The sequence below is a fragment of the Malurus melanocephalus genome, unplaced genomic scaffold (genome assembly GCF_030028575.1).
Source record: "Malurus melanocephalus ecotype Western Australia unplaced genomic scaffold, MMel_1.1 scaffold_24, whole genome shotgun sequence".
Lineage (NCBI taxonomy): Eukaryota > Metazoa > Chordata > Aves > Passeriformes > Maluridae > Malurus > Malurus melanocephalus.
Genome location: NW_026623256.1, coordinates 900726 through 918436, shown reverse-complemented (window position 1 = coordinate 918436; position 17711 = coordinate 900726). Strand labels below are relative to the sequence as shown.

General features: G+C 50.2%; 1 protein-coding gene across 1 annotated transcript in view; it reads left to right on the top strand.

Moving 5' to 3' along the window:
- Positions 1-6096: 6096 nt before the first annotated feature.
- The window catches only part of PODXL2 (podocalyxin like 2), a 33966-nt gene continuing 22351 nt past the window's right edge, over positions 6097-17711 (top strand). Inside the window, exons 1-2 of the mRNA XM_057390255.1 lie at positions 6097-6176; positions 16314-16607. Of these exons, the coding sequence (XP_057246238.1) occupies positions 6128-6176; positions 16314-16607 (343 nt within the window). The 5' untranslated portion in view covers positions 6097-6127. The remainder of the gene's footprint in view (positions 6177-16313; positions 16608-17711) is intronic.

Genomic DNA, 17711 nt, shown 5'->3' with positions numbered 1-17711 from the left:
AAAATGGGAAAGTAAAGCAGAATTTGTGCTTATTCTCCCCCTGCAATTTACAACAGGGGATGGGAAACAAGCAGGGCCGGGAACAGCATTGTATCCCAGGTGGGCAATGTGCCACTCCCTAAGGGAAGCAAACTGATAGGGAGATGAAAAAAGGCTCAAACTGATACAGAAAATCTTGCTTGGGCTCTAAATAGAGTAGAATCTCTTCTGGAAGACATTTGTTACCTGGAAGACATTTGTTACTCCCGGTGACTCCACTTGAAGTGTTAATTATACATATACCCCAGCAGGATTTTGGGTGAGAGCAAAAACTGTGGGTTTTGCCCAGACAATGGCGGCATGCCACGGCTATGCAGGAATAGAGCAGATACCTGCTGYAAAAAATGTGTTAGAGTGTCTGAGAATTAAAAGGGCTAAGTCAGCAAATGAGAATGCATAAAGCTGATGGGAGGCTGCGGCCGGCCTCTCCCAGCAGAGCCAGGCACTGGCGCTCCAGGATGCTGGCAGCCATGCAATATCCCATCTCTGGCAGCAGCAGCCTGCCTCACAGGATGCCCTTGCAATGCCATGCCCAGTGCCCCTGGAGCTGTAGGCTGGGCAGCTCTCKGCAGCCYGAGCTCAGGGCAGAGGGCAGMWYRTGGCTGGGGCYGAGGTGCCCACCCTGTGTGGGACAGATCAGAAGCGTGAGGGATCATGGAGCTCGGGGCCTGGCCACCTTCATCACTGCAGGCCCTTCCAGCCACAGCATTCCCTGAGCTCTGGGCCCTCTGGATCTCTCAAGCMTCACCCTAACCCTAACTCTAGCCCTAATTAATTACCCAGACCACGAACCTGGGTTTTCCCTGTCAGAAAGATGGAGGAGCAGCAATGTTTGAGCCCTGCTGCCATGGCCCCGGCAGGCCCTGTCCAGCCCCAGTTCCCGCAACTCCAGACCCTTTAGATCTCCCCAGCCCATGTGGGCAGCCTGGCATTGGGTCAGAGGGGCTCATCATCAGAGGTGGCACAGATAAAAAGGTGTGCAGCTGGCAGTGGGGGCATCCCTAAGGCCCTGGATGCTCAGATCCAGGGGTTTAACTTAAGGTTCTATTCTTCTCTCTTCTTGCAGAGGAAAAATCCCCACCAGATATACTAAAGGGGTGAAAATCTAAAGTTTACTGGCAAAAATATCAAAATCAAACAATCAAAAATCAACCATCTTTGGCAAAGGATGGAGTGGAATACAACATAGAATTCCACATGAAACCACTTACCATAGCAGTACTTACTGCTAATTTAGCATTTACTTAACATCAGCTTACCCCAACCTAGAAAAACCTTGACACTTACAAAATGCAATTACCCAGAAGTTCCAGGAAAAAGCATTAGGAAAAGAAAGATGGGCATAAAGATCGAAGGAGAGAAGAGAKCTAGAAAAACACACAGAGAGCTTGCCACCTGCTAGGATTCCAGGGAGGGCAGGAYAAGAACTCTATACAGGCTTCTAGGGTGGGACCATGTGCTGACCTCGTGTTCCATCCTTTTAACTCCCCTGTCCTTCAAGTGCCYACTCCTTAGGTGGGAACTGCCACTGTTTTGGCCACTCAGGGCCCAGGGTAGCCCCACCAGCCCATGAGTCCATGACAGCTCAGCCAGGACTTGGGGTGGTTTTGGGAGTGCAGCTGGGCGCTGCTTTACTGCTGTAAAGCAGAGGAATAAATTGCCATATTCTGGAACTAGGGAGAGTTTGAATCCTTCTATTTCCCAAAGAAGGTGGGGCTGGACAGGRTAGGGAATTTTTCTTTTCTGAGGGGATGAGATGCCAAAAGGCTCTAGAGCTGGATAGGACATTGATTTAAATTGTATGGTGTGCCACAAGCCTGCATTCTCACCCAGCCTCTCTACCAAAGAGCCAGCAATCAAGGTAATGGGAATAGCCCAAGAATAGTTTTGTTTCCTTCTAATCTAAGAATGGGCATAGATCACCTTCTGCTGCCCTGACAAGTRTGTCAGTGGGCAAAGAAAGAAAGGTTAAAGCCTTCTTTAATAGTAGTGACATCTTACATTTTCTAACACTGCCAGAACTTAACATCTGACTGTTTATTTATTTTGCTTATTGTTTGCTTTCTTGCTCTGCTGAGCACAGGCAAAATATCACTTTTACCTCTGTAGGTGAACTCAGTTCTGCTGTATTTAGGAGAATAAAACCTCTCACCAGCATATTTCAAGTTAATGAGTTGCTGCTTTTTTTTTTTTTTTCAAGAGGAGTTTCAAAATAAGTTAAATTTCTCTTGAGATTAGACTTTGTGGTTAGCTCTTTTTAATTGAGAAGTCTTAGGCACCAAATTCTTTCCCTTAGCTATCACCTCATTCCTCTACCTCAGTAGTATTTGTTTGCAGACATCTTGGAACAAAATATGACCCTTACACTGAAACGGAAAAGCTGGCTGAATTTCCTGGAGGCAAAAGCTGTTACAGTTACTCACAGGGGGAGACAGCAGAAGGATTTTCAGTTTTGCCAGCCTAAAATACACACTTGCTTTCTGATTCTGCCTAACAGACGTAACTGTGAAATTGAACAATTTTGGGGARGAACAGAAAAGCACAGATAATGGTAACACTAAGAAAAATTTCTGAACAGCTTTGAAGCAGCTATAAAAAAAAAGCATTTAGTGCAATTGTAAAGCCTCTTTTACCAGTGCTCTGAGCATCATACGAGAATATACACCAGGTAGGGAGGCTGGARGGAGATCAAATGAGAAATGACAAGCCTTTGACTATAAAGCTGTCAATGCCTCAGAAGAGAGCCAAGCCAGMCACACATATTCCAGGGAGTGTGAAATGGAGATGCAGGAGCAGTGCTGGGTTGAAGTTGGTGCTGTTTTTTAAAGAGAAGTGGTGTTGCCCATCTCTGACGGCTGTTTTCTGCTCTGCTGGCAGCACTGACCTGGCTGATCGATGTTGCCACTAATTTTATTTAATTTTCTTGCCTAAGATGTATCTTCTCCTTTCATACTTCCCTTTTGTTGCTCAGTCTGAGATTGATGTATAACGTCAAAATAAATCCAGGGAGCACCATGAGCTTCTGCGATTTGGGAGCTGGATGTGGCAGGGTCAGGAGATCTGAAAGGCTTTTAGTTACCCACTTGTAGTAAGCCACCTGCATGTGAAGACAGCCAAATTACCAGCAACAAAGTGAAAAATGACAAGAGCATTCATTAAATGCCATGCCTGGGMTAGAATCTGAGTGCACTAAAGTGTTTTTTATCTCATCTAATGGGTAAACGACAGCTCAGTAGTTCCTGCTGCATTTCCTGCTCGGTGGGGGCTGGGGGCTGCATTGATTCTGGGATAAAAAGGACTTTCAGAGCACTGGATGGATGTGGTCTAAAAGAAGCCAAAAGCGAGGACTTTGGTCCAAGCCTGTCAGCTCTGCCTTGCTGCACTGGGGAAGGGGTGCAGCCAGTCTGTTACCTGCCCTGGTCATGCTGGGGGGAAGCTGCAGCACCGGAGCAGATGATGGAAGGGAAGAGCTGGCAGAAAGGGGCCGGCAATTGCACAAAGGGGTGACATGTGCCAGTGCCAGTCTGGTAGGAGCTGTAAAGATCCCTTCATTATATCGACAATACTGAGTATCTTCAGATGGCGGTTTGATTCATTACAGAGTTCAGCAGGCTTTGGCACATTGACATCTTTCTCTAGTTGTTGTAAAACAGCAAGTTCATGCCAGAAAAAAAATACCGTCCAGTTTTCCTTCAGGAGATTCACTTGTCAAATAACAACAACAAAAAAATCAATTTATTACAGGGAAATAAAGGCGTTGGGGAATTTTTAATGGAAACAAAAATGTTTGAATTTAAAATCTTGATCACCTTCAGACCTATGTCCTGCTGTCTCAGCGACATGCTGTGTGGGAGAGGCAAAGCACCAGGCATAGGGTAAAAGCACTGCAAGAACAAAGACATCTGCTGAAGGCCGTGACAGAACAGCGGTTTCCTCACTCAGRACTTGCCGTGTTGGATTTTATAATCTCCTGCCCTCCTGGAGTGTGTGATGAGAAAACTGTTTTGAAACAAAAAGGTTCCTAGCCACTGCTGAAGAAAATGTGAAAATATGAGCTGAGTGCCTAGTGAGAAGGGACCAATAGGTTTTCAGGTCTTTTTGTTTGGAGTCATATCATGCCTTGTGATGCTTGACCAGGTCTCTCAAATATTTGTCTGGGGATGAACCAAGAGTTCCACAGCTCTTCTGCGGGGCCAAGGACTGTGGGCCTGCAGGAGGGGAGTGGGATGGCTATAGCCCATACAGCTGGCAAGAGGGTTGAAGTGCAGGGAGTTGGCCCATGTTCTCTCTCAACTGCTGTGGTATTGGTATAACAGGACCTGTTGAGCCTTATTTCTTGGACACCTGTCAGACAAAGCCCTTGCTTGAGTCATTTACTGTAATTTTGTGCCCTGGGGCAACTAAAGATGTGTTTAATCTGAAATTTAGTGTAACTGGAGCAGTTGGCCTTGTTGCTGTAATAATGATTTTCAGCGTGGTAGTCAGCATGTTCCTTTGCTATGCTATCCAGCAGAACTGCTCAAAGAGCTACAAATGCAAGAACTGCTGCAATATAGGTTTTGGGTTTTTTTTAATAGACACAGCAGTTTGCATAGAAGGGCATGAAGACRGGGACATCAGCTGAATCAGTATCAGTGCGACAGTCTTGGCTGTGGTGGTGACACCATGGAATGGTTTTCCCAGCAGGTGYGGAAGCAGCTGTCCCTGCTAGGGCAGAGGCTCCAACACGGCTCCAGCTTCARATAACAGATGCAACACTCCCTGCCTCAGGATGTAGTGAGTGATAAAGGAACCAAAAAGAAGAGATGCTCTGCTGGACTTCATACTAAGCAGCAATGAGAGGCTCGTTGGAGCTGTGAAGGTCAAAGGCAGCCCAGGCTGCAGTGCCCATGAGTTAGTGGAGCTCACGATCCCAACACAAAACTGGGAAGAGCAGCTTATCTGCATGTCTCTACCTGGCTGATAAACCAGAGAGTCAAGCTCCTATCTAGAGGGACCTCGACAGGCTGGAGAAATGGGCTGACAGGAACCTTCTGCAGTTGAGCAGGGCTTTCAAAAGCCTGTGCCTGGGGAGGAACAATCTTATGCACCAGTATATGCCAGGGCCACCCAGCTGGGAACCAGTTTGGCAGGAAAGGACCGTGGCTACACCAAATAAAAAGTGAGCCAGCTATGTGCCTTTGCSACAAAGATACTGATGATATTCAGGGCCACATTTCCTTCTAGTGGTGCCTGGTGACAGGGCCCAAGGCAATGGGCACTAWCTGAAACACTGGAARTTTCTTCTGAACATCAGGAAACACRTTTTTACTGTGAGGGTGACTGAGCAGTGRCACAGGTTGCCCAGARAAGATGTCTCCAGTCTCGGGGATACTCAAAAGCCATCCAGTCGTGGTCCTAGGAAACTGGCTGTAGGTGTCCCACCTGAGCAGGGGCTTGGATCAGATGGGCTCCGGAGGTGGGAAATGAATTTGCCCAGCGGGAGAAGTTTTTCCAGCTGATGAAGTGAGGTGGGAACTGARGGATGAGTGAGAAGCGGTGGCTCCGTGAGCCGTGGGCAGCTTTGGGCGGATGCGGAGGGTCTCTGGTCTAAGGGCCGTCGCTGCCGGCCCCGCTGYTGGGCTGACAGGGAGCTGCTCTCCCGAGGGCTGTGCCCTTGCTGCCGGCGGGGTCCGGCGCATTCCACTGCCCGCGGCGGGGGCTGATCACCCGCGCCCGGCGCAAGCAGCCGCGCCGCCGGCACTCGTTGTGGGCGCCGGGGGCGGCGTGCGGGGCCCTGCGGCCGGGGGACTCCGGCCCGGGGGGCGGCGGCTCCGCAGCCAGAAATTAGGAGCAAAGCAGGGGCTGCGCTCCGCCCCTGCCCCGCCGCTCCGTCCGCGCAGCCGGCGGGCAGTGCGGACCCCCCCGGCGGTTCCCCGCCCCCGGAGCGGCGGCGGCGGCGGCGGCGGCAGGAGGCGGCGCCGGGCTGCGGGATGCGGTGCGGGGCCGGGCGGCGGGCGGGCGCAGCGGCGAGGGGCAGAGCCCGGCGGGCGGCGGGGCGGCTCCGCTCCCCGTGAAGAGGCGGCGCGGCAGGGCAGCGGCCGCCGCCATGCAGCCCTTGCACCGGGCCCCGGCGTTGCTGCTGCTTCTGGCCGCCGGTGAGTGAGGCTGGCGGGGCGGGGGTCGCCGCCATCCCTATGGGCTGGGGTGGGTGGAGGGTGGGTGTCGATCACCTCCGCGGGCACCGGGACCCTCGGCGGGRGGCGGGTCTGCTTACCCCCCGCCCCGGGGAACAGCGATCTAGCATGGGTCCACTGCCCCGAGGCACCGGGACCTCTGCKGCAGGCAGGTCTCCATCACCCCACTGTTCCCCGCAGGCACCRTTGATGGGTACCGGGACTTGCGCCGGTTCCCAGTGTCCTACCCCGGAGCGCTCCCTGGGTACCGGGCATTGCCTCCCAGCCGGGCATCAAAGCCCTTCTGGACAGCCGGTGTCTGTCCCGGGTCCCGGGTTGACAGGGGCCACCCGCGTTCCCGGCATGGCGGGCTGGATGCACGTGGGTTGCACCCCGCGGGGACGGGGGCTCTCCCGGCTCTCCTGCCGCGGGGATGGGGCACCCGGCGCGGACCCCGCTCTGGGGACCCCGCCCGCCCTGGGGCACCGGCCCTGGGGTAAGGTGGTTGCGACCCGGCCCGGCCGGGGCAGCCTGGGCTGCGGCAGCGCTGCCCCAGACCGCCCGCCCGGSTATCGATGGCTTCGTCTGGCGTCGTGGTGATTTTGCGAACTACCGCGAAACTGGTACAAAGAACGGGCAAYCACAAATTGCTCCGCGTTTCCCCAAGAGCCTCCTCTTGAAATTTGGAGGMGAGGTAGGGTGCCAGGGAAAGACAATTTAGTGCAGGAATAATTACACTCGGAATAGTTATGAAGGCTTCTATTTTTAAATAGTCCGGGGAAATAYCTTAACAAAGGGATCCCCCAAAGACCCGTGAGGCTGAGATTGTCCTCTTCCTCCCTAATCCATTCCTTTGTACAGAAATCTGGTTAGTGCAGAACAGGAGTTCTGAACGGGGACATTTGAAGTGTGGGGGAGTCTTTGTCTTGAGTCATTCTGGCAGGGAGGGAAGGGCTGATTTACCAACCAGTCACTGTCTTCCAGCACGACCGAGCTGTGATACAGTGACATTCAGTCCCCTGGCACATCTCTCTTATTACCCCAATTCCCTGAAAATGTTCATGGGGGAATGTGTCATCTTTGGAGCCGCTCTGCCCGTGAGCTGTGAGTCTCTGTCGTTTGGGGCTCCCTAAAGAGAAGAGATAAAGCCTTTTAGGTTTGCAAACAATAGTGAGCTTAAAGAGCAAAATGGATCTGAAAACCTGTTGGGGTTTTGTGCCAATACTCTGTGGCACAGAAGCAATAAGTCTTTCCAGAGCTGAGCAGGGAGCCAATTCTGTGGCTTCCTTCAGGCAGGTTGTCCACATTAAAGAAAAACCTTGGGCACAGCTGGCAAAGGTTCTTTAGTCACATCTCAGCAAGAAACCCCTGACCCCACATTCAGCCAAACCTCTATCTCCTCCAGAGATGAGTACAAGATGGGAGGGGGGGAGCTGCCATGTTCCCACCCTGCCAATCTGCCAGCAAGGGTTGGCCCCATCCCCRTAGCTTGAAAGCTAGATTTGCCCTACAGAGGAAGGAGGTGGACCTCATGGTGCTTTTAAAATGTGGCAGCCTAAAGGACCACTGCTAGTACTGCTATGCTGAAGRGAGGATATGCTTTTTCTTCTGCTGAGGCTGCAGGAAACTTTCTACTATTGTTGTCCAGCTGGTGGTGATACGGAGGATTTGGGTCCTTGGCTTTCCCTGTGATCCTCTCTGCTGTCCTAGCAGGGAGAAGCATAGGGGTGYGAGGTGAGGAGCAGCTCTGAGGGACAGCTCAGTTCCTAATCTAGTGAAATTGGTAATCCTGGTGGGCTGTGCAGCACTGTGGGGCTGGACTCAGTTGGCCACRTGTCCCCAGACAACTGGGCTCCTACCTGGATGTGAGGTCAGAAGTGGAGATGCAGACTGCTGGGAATTTGTACATCAAGCTCTGTTCTGRTTAGTAGCTTTGCTCAGTGGTTCAGGATCAGTTCTAGTCTGAAATAATTCAGTGCACTCTGGCCTCACTTCTCCAGTCCGACAGGATAGGAATAGTTAGTACATGAGAAAGAGCTGGATTGACTGTGTGCGGTTCCCTACATGCTTCCCTGGACTGGGAGCCTCCACAAACCTTCAGGATGTGCTGAAATGGGAAATGTGCCTCATCAGGGTCCCATCAGACCGGTGGGTAGCACAAGTCTGTTGGCAGAATGTGAAAACATCTCTCTGGGCTCTAGGGTATCTGAGCCTCTTTGGTTTTGCAAGTAGGAAAATGATGCAGGGGGAGAAGGAGGCAATTGGTCTCCTTCCTCTTTTTGTCTCCCCAGGTGCTTGTCTGCATGTGGGCTATTTAAGTTTTTTTCTTTTTCTTTCTGCCTGCTTAGAAGATGCCTTATTAGCATTGTGTGAACGAGCCAGAGATGAGGGAGTRTAGATCAGGATGAATGAAAATTCCCTGTAGTCAGTTTTTCCTTGGCCGCCTCGCTGCCATGAGGAAATGTTCATTTAATTATAGGCATCAGGGGTAGAAATAACTACATTAAGCCCTCAAGGGGAAGCTGCCGGCGACGAGCTGCAGATCAGAGTGCACAGAAGTTTTTTCCACTCACTCTGCATGGGAAGAAGCTCCGGCATTTTGTGGGTACCTGGATGAGCAGCAGCAGCACCAAGAGCCCCACTGTAGGGCTGGGGCAGAGGGGCTGGAGGAAGGTGCATCACGGCTTGCAGCTGGTGCTTGGGTGAACTGGCTCCTCATTCTTGCTTGCTGTTTGTCGAAACCAGGGCACTATTGAAACACGTAATCCCAAAAGAATGGAGAGAGGCTATTTGTCAGCCACACGAGCGCAGCCTGCACCGAGGCAAAGCAAACACGTGTGTTGGTTTGTTCAGAGGGCCAGGGATGCTGGCAAGGAAGATGCACCCTGCTGGGGCTCAGATCAGTCCCCCACTGTCCCTGTGCCTGTCCCTGTTGTGGTTACCAGGCTTTGGATGTACATTCTTGGTTTGGGTTAATAAATTAGTGTTGGGGAGCCAGCTTTACAACTCTCCCTCTATCTGCCAGCTGCAACCATGGCTCTTCTTGTCCTGCATGGTGTTGTGGAGGTAGTCAGTACCCATGTATATACCCTGGGACCACCAAACCTTTGCATGAGCTTTTTTTGCCTAGGATAAAAGAGGTTGTTTGGAGAGCGGAGCATCTTGGGGTGCAATGTGTGGCAGGGTAGTTTATCACTGCWCTGCTGCAGGGGCTGGAGTGGAGTGAAACCATTTTGTGCTCAGTGTTGTGCCAGGAGTTTTAAAGACTTTTTTGGGTGTAAAAGGCTTCAGTTGTATTTTGACAGGCGTCTGTGTCTCAAGGGAAGTCCCTCCGGCACCTGAGGCAGCACTTGCTCTGYCTGGGCAGGGAGGCTTTGCAGATGGAGCAGCCATGAGCTTTTATTTGGTGTGCTGGAAATCAGACTAAGCATTGTGGGGTACAGAGTCCAGGCTGGGGCAGAGTGAGAAGAGGAAGCACAGAACTGGGGAGACAGGTGAAATACTTTGGGTCTGTGAGAAGGCAAAGAAGTCAGTGGTTTTTCTTTAGAAGAAAAACAGTGGCTTTCATCCCGTGGTCAGTTAACCCCTAGGGGCCTGTGTGCTGTTTGAAGAGGCTTATGAAAGGTAACTGARGAAAGAAAATTCACTTCTGCTGCATAGAACTATCTATGTGATGCTGTTTCCCCAGGGGCTGCATCTCCCCTGGCCCCGAGCTGGGAGCTGCCATTGTCGATTGCGAGAATCAYGGAGGAGAGCAGACGTTGCAGCAGCAGAGGAGGGAGGTGTGAAGGCTACGAGACAATCTGGGGAGGGAGTGAAGGCAAACAGTCTGGGAGACTGAAACCAAGTGAGATTGTGACTCCCAGCATGAATGGTTGAGCGGAGGGGGAAGGACAGGCAGGCTTGTYGAAGTTGCTGTGACCTGCGTGCAGGGAGTCTCTTGTGTGCAGATGGGTGGAGGTGTTCAGAGCAGCCCTGATGTTACAGATCCTAAGGACTGACTCATCTTGGCTCTGGGATGAGGATGCCCAGCACCCTGCACATCAGGACACGGTGCTGACAGAGGGCACACCTGCAATTCTGTGCAAAAGCAGGTACATCCCCTGGCAGTGCCTTGCTGTTTGCCGTGGATATACCTGTGCCTGTGTGCTGTGGATGTCCTCTCCTGAAATGCCAGAGGAGCCGATGTTGGCAGTCCTTTGTGAGGTAGAGCCCACTCAGTACGTGCAGGCACGCGCTCCCTGCAGCCGGCTGTTGGAGCTCTCATTATGCTTGCTGTAAGGAGCTGTAAAAGCTTAAAGATGCTGGCACAGCATCCCTCTARAGAGCTGTCCCATTGCAAGAGCTTCTTCCGTTGTCCCTCTTGTTGATATAGGCTGGTAAGTATGTGTTCCCTGCAGACAAAAGTGCTTTTCCTGTGGCTTTCTAAAATGTACTGGAGCCACAGGAAAGTGGATGGTTTTAGAGGGACCTGGTTGCTGGCAGTACTAGAGGAGGRTGGCAGTCTGATCTTGCTTTCTGAAGTTCTAATTTGAAATGGTCTTGGAGGTTAGGGCCGCGGCTGGTCTAGTGCAGTGTGGGAGAGCAGCAGTAAGGTTGTGTGGGAGCTGAACTGGGGGAGGTCTCTTAGTTGGAGTGTCCCACAGCAGGTATGGTCTCTCACTCCAAATGAGCACCAGAAGAACTTGGTTTGATACACARTCATCCCATCTGCTTCCTTGTGCTGGCTGTTGAGGGTTTGGAGTGCAGAGACTCCAGGTGACTGTGTGGGAATCAGCTTGGACATCCCTCAGTCAAACARCATTTCCTTCTCTTCCTCCGCTGGCCATGGCTGGGATCCTTTTTTTGTCATTTAAATTACCCTGTGTTTTGTTATGTTCTGGAGGTGGTTTGTGCCGTTRGCTGTTCTGCCCTGGGGCCTCTCTCCTCTCTGCCCTTGGGCCTTTCCAGGCCCTGTGGTCTGGGGGAGGGAATATCCCTGGCAGATGCTTCCCTCATCTGGTCATTGTGTTTCTGTCCTAACYGATTATCAGTAAATGACCCATTCCTGACCCAGCTCTCCTAGGAAATAACATTGTTGGGTAGCTCCTGGCTGTGGGGTGGGCTTGAAAGGAAGGTCAACGGTAGCAGGGCCAATTGGACATTGTTGGGGCTGCTGCATTGGTCATACCAAGATGCTCTGGCCTCCCTCCCTGGTACCCACTGTGCAAGTGTGCCTGGGTGTGGTGTGCAGGCTCTGCTAGTTGGTGGTGACAAGCAGGTAAGTTAGAGTGTACCCCAGATAAATGTTCTTCCCTTCAGCAGGCTRATCCTGCCTCTCTGGCACTGTGGTRTAGTCACAACATTCAGGAAGGAGAGGTAAACCCAACCTYCTCTTGGGTCAACTGAAGAGCACTCCTGCCCCTCTATAGATCAAACCGATGTGATGAGATCTTAAGGGACAGTTGTATGTTTCCTTGAAGAGAAATTGAGGTTTGCTTATTATTAATTAAAAAGCAAAAAAATTTTAAAGGCTGTTTGAGACAGTCACAGTCAGATTCCACTTCATCTCCCCAAAGCCCTCTTCTCATTTCAGCTGGACACAGAAATTACTTATTTCCTCTTTCTCTTCTAGTCCTGTTCAATAGGCCAGTTGGGAGCTTTTAAATAGCTGCCTTGTCCCATGGAGAGGTGACATGCTTTGTGGCAAAGGGATGGAGTGATTCTTGGTCAGCTAATGTAAAAAATACTTTGGGGTCCTTTTAGAATTACTTGGAGATGTGAAATTGCTCTTATTCACAGCACTTTGTGAGAAAGATGGCAGGTATTCTTTCTTGAGATTTTTTTTTCTGCTGTTGAATGAAACTCCCCCATCTCCGTGTTTGGGACTGTTTTGTTGAATCCTCTGCTGAGCTGAACAGAGCAAGCTTCACCACTCTGACTGTTTTCTGTGGGGTCASTGAGGTCAGCACTAGCAAACTCGTTTCATCTCTATCCTCGTGGCTGGCCGTTTTTCGGTGGCCTCAGAAAGGTAACACTGCAGCATTATTCCCTGCTGTTGGAATCGCCCCATTCTGCTCTTTATAGAGGTGAAACATCTTTCTCATCCCTCTTTGTGTCACCTCTGTGGCTGCTGGCAGCAGGACAGCACGCAGCCAGCACGGGAGCTCCCATCCCGGGTTTGGTGCTCTCCGCCTTTGTTCCCTCTCCCCGATTCGTCTACCTCTCCCACTTTCTCTCCTTTCCCGCCCCTCCTCTGTCTGTTCCGGGAGGGTTTTTCCTCCCGTGCTCGCAGCCCGCTGTTTCCCCGAAGGCTGGCTGCCCTCTTTAGCATGCAGAGCCTCATCTCCTCCAGGTTACGCAGAGGTGCCGCAAAAATAGAAATGAGAGACAAACGCCCCATTGAAGCAGCTGGCGAGCCCTGGCTCCGTTCCCTACTCCCTCCCATCTACAGTTGCAGGGCTTTATTCACTTGTTTCTTTATTCCTATCACTTGATCTGCCTTTTAGAATACAAAATCRGGAGACTGATGGCTGATAGAAGTTGTCTAATCCCTGTTCTCCATCCTAGGAGGAAAATGGCCTGCAACTGAGGGTCTTGGGCATTAGATTTCCTCTCTCAGCTGTGCTCCCCTGCCTCCCAGCTCAGCTCGGGCTTTGATTCTTTCTTTGCCTTGGAGTTGACAGCTGCGTGGAGCTCCTTTATGAGAAGCTTGAAAGAGAGGGGGGAAAATGGCAAATCTTGGGGCTGCTGTTTGGCACCCCAGGCCTTTGAGTTTTGCTGCTGGTGCAGAGGATGTGAATGAAGTGGTGTCAGGAGCATGTCTGGAGAGTCACTGATTTGTACCCTGGTGTGGTGGCGCTGTTGGCCCTGGGGCATTTGGGCTGGTGCTGGCACAGAGGGTTCCCCCAGAGCAGTCTCTGCATCCTCTGTCTGTGCATCAGGCCCCAAGGTTTTACTCACATCCAGCCCAGGAGAAACCTGGCTTGCTCAGGCTGTCAATGACTCATTCTTARGGATGAAGTGGTGTAGTTTTATCTTGGGCTGAGGAAAGCACAGCATCCCAGTAAACCAGATAATGCAGCTTAGGGGGTTTTAACTGGGTAAACACTTCAGAGTTAAAGGAGGGTAAACAAACTCCCAGCATCCAAGCTTCCTRCATGGATGGAAATAGCTCTCTGGATTACCAGGTTCACCTGCCATGGGATGTCTGTTGTAGAAGTGGTGGGATGGGCTGTGGCTGAGCTCTGGAGGCAGCCACATCAGTGTAGCTGATGGAAACAGAGGTTTGAGGAAGCGTAGATGCTGGCCCAGAGGTGTATTTTGAGACTTTGCCTTGCTGCTGGGGAGACCCAGGATGTGTTTTGTAGTGTGGCTGGGAAGCTGAGGTGCCACATCAGCCATGACTGTTTATGGGAGTCAGGGGAAACTGAGGCATTGGGGTGGATAGAGAGCTTGCTCAGGATTGGGGCAGTCAGTTGCAGTCACATGTAAACCAAGTATTTTGTGTGGCCTTGGACCTGCCATGGTTTCTTCTTACCCTTCTGCTCTCCTTTGCTGGATAACTTTGAGAATAATGTTTCTTTTCTCCTCCTTGCTGCTCTCTGTCATGTTTGCTTAAGCTGTAWGCTCCTCAAGATGACAGCTCTCTCCGGTGGGCTGCTCAGTCAGTGATGCAGGTGTCAGCTGGGGAAGCTCATGTTGGAGCCTACTGAGCACCCCTGAATCAGCACAGGGCTGTCCTGGCCAGGTCTTCCCCAGTCCATGCTCACACACAAGAGATGTGTGAGCTCTCAATTCCAGCTGTGGGCTTCACAGTTCGAGCACAGCTCGGGAGCCACCACATCCCCAGGGGCAGCCTGAGGGTTTTGGTTGGCTCTGTGATGCTGCAATAGATTTCTTCCCCTTTGATACTCTCCCTCTGTTGCCATTCCCTTTTTGTTGCTGCACAGGCTTCAGCTGATCTTGCCTCAGATCAATAGAGCAAAATAAACGAGATTGAGAAGTGCTGAAGCCTAGCCCAAGCATCTATGGGAAAGGGCAACCAATATTGGATTTTGCTGAGTTCAGGGAATAGTGAAGGAAGGTGGAGAGGGTCAGAGCAGGAATAAGACTTAAGAAATGCATTTCTGGCTTCTGGCATTCCTAGGACAGGTTTGGTAATCAGTCTGGCMGGTGAGCAGTGACTCCCAAACTTTCTGTGCCAACAAGCCAGTGTTTTCAGTGAAAGCACCAGGGCCAACCCATCTGCCATTGCYCCATAGCTCATCTTAGCACTTGCCCTGATTTGGATTTGTGCTTCTGGGATGTGGAGTTGTAGGGCGCAGTGGTGAGAAGCARCATCAGGAGGCTGCCTCGTCTGTGCCCTTGCCTGAAGGCAGTTCAGCTCTGCTTAAATCATTTCAGGCCACGTGTATCCAGATCTGTGTGCAGCATCCAGGTGATGTCTCAGCAGTGCTTTGGAAAATTTCTGTTTCTAACACTTCACGACTCTGCGAGGATTTTCACATCTGCATTCCAGTGGTATTTCAGTGCTGTTTCTGAGGCAGGAGTTTCTTCTCTTAAGACATTTCTAATGGATGTTTTCCTATCTTGTATGTTTTGTGCTAATTCTCAAGGGGGTGACTTACYGCTTTATTCTGTTTCTTTTCATAATATTTCTTTTATTCCCATTCTCAAGATCACATAGCTGTACCTACAGTCTTTCTGTGCAATGAGGATGTCTCCTCTCTTTGTGTCCTTGGCTAATTTCATTATCTTGTTCCTACTTTTTGTTCCAAGGTCACTTAGGAAAATGTGATGGAACAGCAGATCCAAGGACAAASCTTGAGGAATTCCACTAGTAGCTTTTCTCCAGCATTTTTTTATCGCCTCTGCAATTTTTTGTATAGCCAATGCCTTACAGTTTTCCAGTTAATAGGTGTCTTTTTTTGTGTCCCTTGTTATTCTGCACGAGGCACTGTATCAGATGTTTGACTGAAGTCCAGATGGATTCGAGCTGCTGCATTTCTGTTGTCTAGAAAATCAGTTATCAAAGAAAAATACCAAATTAGTCTTCATTTCAGCTTATTCAATTAATTCAGTTCAGTGACTAGTTCATTAACAATTGAGAAACTGAGTCTRAGCTGAGAAAGCAAGAAAACTTGCCCTTTTTTCTTCTAATCTATGAATAAAAATCAGCTGTGAGAGGATGAGATCTTCTAGTTTTGATGTGCTGAATAATAGAAGGCTGCAAAGCAAATGGTTCAGTTCACCCAAATTAGTTACTTCGCTTGCTTAACAAAACTGTTTTAAATGTAAAACAGCTTTTGGTAATTTTATTTTTTTCCTTATGCCTCCATATTTATCGGCTGAATAAAGCCAAGTTCCAGGTGCTGTTTTATTGCATTCTGATTGAAGTTCAATATACRTGTGAATGTACCTTGACACAAATCACAATTAAAGTCTCATCTAGGAATCAAGAAGTGTCAGTCAATCCTTCTAATAGTTAAAATGGAAATAATAACAGTGTAATGTTGAAAGAAAAGTGCAAAATGCAGCCTGCTTCCCTGCTTAGTGTTAGGTAGATATTTGCTGTTGTCACAATATAATTCTTGCCTGTAATGGTCAGCCCTTCCTTATGAATACCAACAATGTGAGTGCATTGAAGTTCAAACAAAAAAAAATAAATTTTCACCCTACAGATTTAAAGCATGATTAATACTGGTATAAATAATACTGGTTTGAATCAGTTTCCCTGCATGTAATATAGCCGTAGATCAGGACAGTCTGATAAAAGCTGTCATTGTCTTCACAAGGCTAGAGTTTCATTGCTGAAGTATAAGACATTCCACCTCCTCTCCAGGATGGGTGATTAACCAGGCACCTTTAACATCCTTTAACAGAGGCRAAGACACCTCAGAGAGGGTGAATCATCACCCCAGAGAGATGCCCYAGGCTGGATGATTTGCCTGGCACTGACACTTGGATGTGAATGCTCCTCTGCATGCTTGTGGATGTTTCCCAAAATACCCTAATTTTCCCYATCAGCTGAGAGCACAGCCCATCTTCCTGGCAGGCTGGTTTGGCAGGAGCAGGCTGTAAGGGGAGCCCAGTGGGTGTCAGTCCTCTTTTTGATGTGTGTTTACTGTCTTTATACAGGGACCTTGTGCCTCTGCCTTGCCTCCTCGGAGGACCCAACTGCTGATGGCCTCACATCAACTTCCCTGCTGGAATTTGCTATGATGTCCCACCTGGAGGCCATGAATTCCCACGAGCAAACCAGCCCGGAGGCTGCAGAGCCAGACCTTGCTCCTGGATCTCTGCATGCTGCTCCAGGGTCAGGCTTTGCCAGCGAGGAGAATGAGGAGTCCAAGATCTTGCAGCCCCCACAGTATTTCTGGGAAGATGGGGGAGAGCTCAACGACTCCAGCCTGGACTTAGGACCGGCAACAGGTAGGTTATTTTCACCCCATTCTTCCTCCCCACTCTGCAGGGACTTTGGGGAAATGGTAGGATGCAGGGATCTATCCTCCTGCTTTGACACAACTCTCGCTAAGAGGGCCTGAGATTAAACGTCAGCTCTATTTTCTCACCTCAGTGCCTGATGTGTCCCCAGTGAACCCTGAGCAAGCACAGGCTTTAGAAACCAAGTTACAGCTGAGCCTTTATTCCTGCGCTGCTATGAGCTGGGAAAAGTATTGCCTCCATTTGTTTCCCATTGCCTCACGTCCTCCATTCTCTTTTCCCCTTTTATGCTCTCTTCTCTCTCACTTTCTTCTGTTGCTGTCTATTAAGCACAACTTTCAAGTCTCAAGATCCTGACTCTGAGATAAAGACCATCATGGGTTTTAAGTCAAAGCTGGGTTCCCTGGGTCACATTCTGGRTTCCTCACTCTGTGACTTCAGTGGGGATTTGGCTCAAGTGAAGACAGCAGGTTTTGTTCCTTGGGAGCTGTCCTGTTGCCTACCCTGTCCTGCCACTACCTGAGAAGTCATGGCCAAAATGGGTTTCATTGACACTTGAGCTCRCTTTCCTCTGTGGAGTGCTTTTTCTGAGTCTCCTGTAGTCTCTYCTCAAACCCCTCATTGGCTTTGAGATGCTCTCAGAGAGAGGGATGGGAGGAAGGAGGAGGAGCACTGCAGGGTTTCCAGTAGCTTAGGAGATTATTTCACATGCTCCTGCTCTTGAGTGTCATGTGGGACATGTATTAAGTGTTACCCAAGGGCCAGGCTTCAGCCCTCATCCCTCCTCCCTTATCCAGTATCGCTCTCAGCAGGTCTGACTGAGGTCTGCAATTAGAAAGCACAAGTCTCRTTTTATCTCCACTCCTATTTCTGTGACCTTAAAAAACACCTGTGCTGGCACAGGGCTGAGAGCTGTGGCCTGGGCAGCCCATTGGGGCACGGTGCACGCTTTGTGGGGCAAGGGCCATCCCAGCTTAGGTCTCCAAAGCCCTTTGCTCACTGACTGAACTCATCTGGCCGTGCTGTCACTGCCCTGGGGCAGGCCTGGCCATAAGGCCACTGTGCTGGTGCAGTGATGCTGGGGGTGGATGG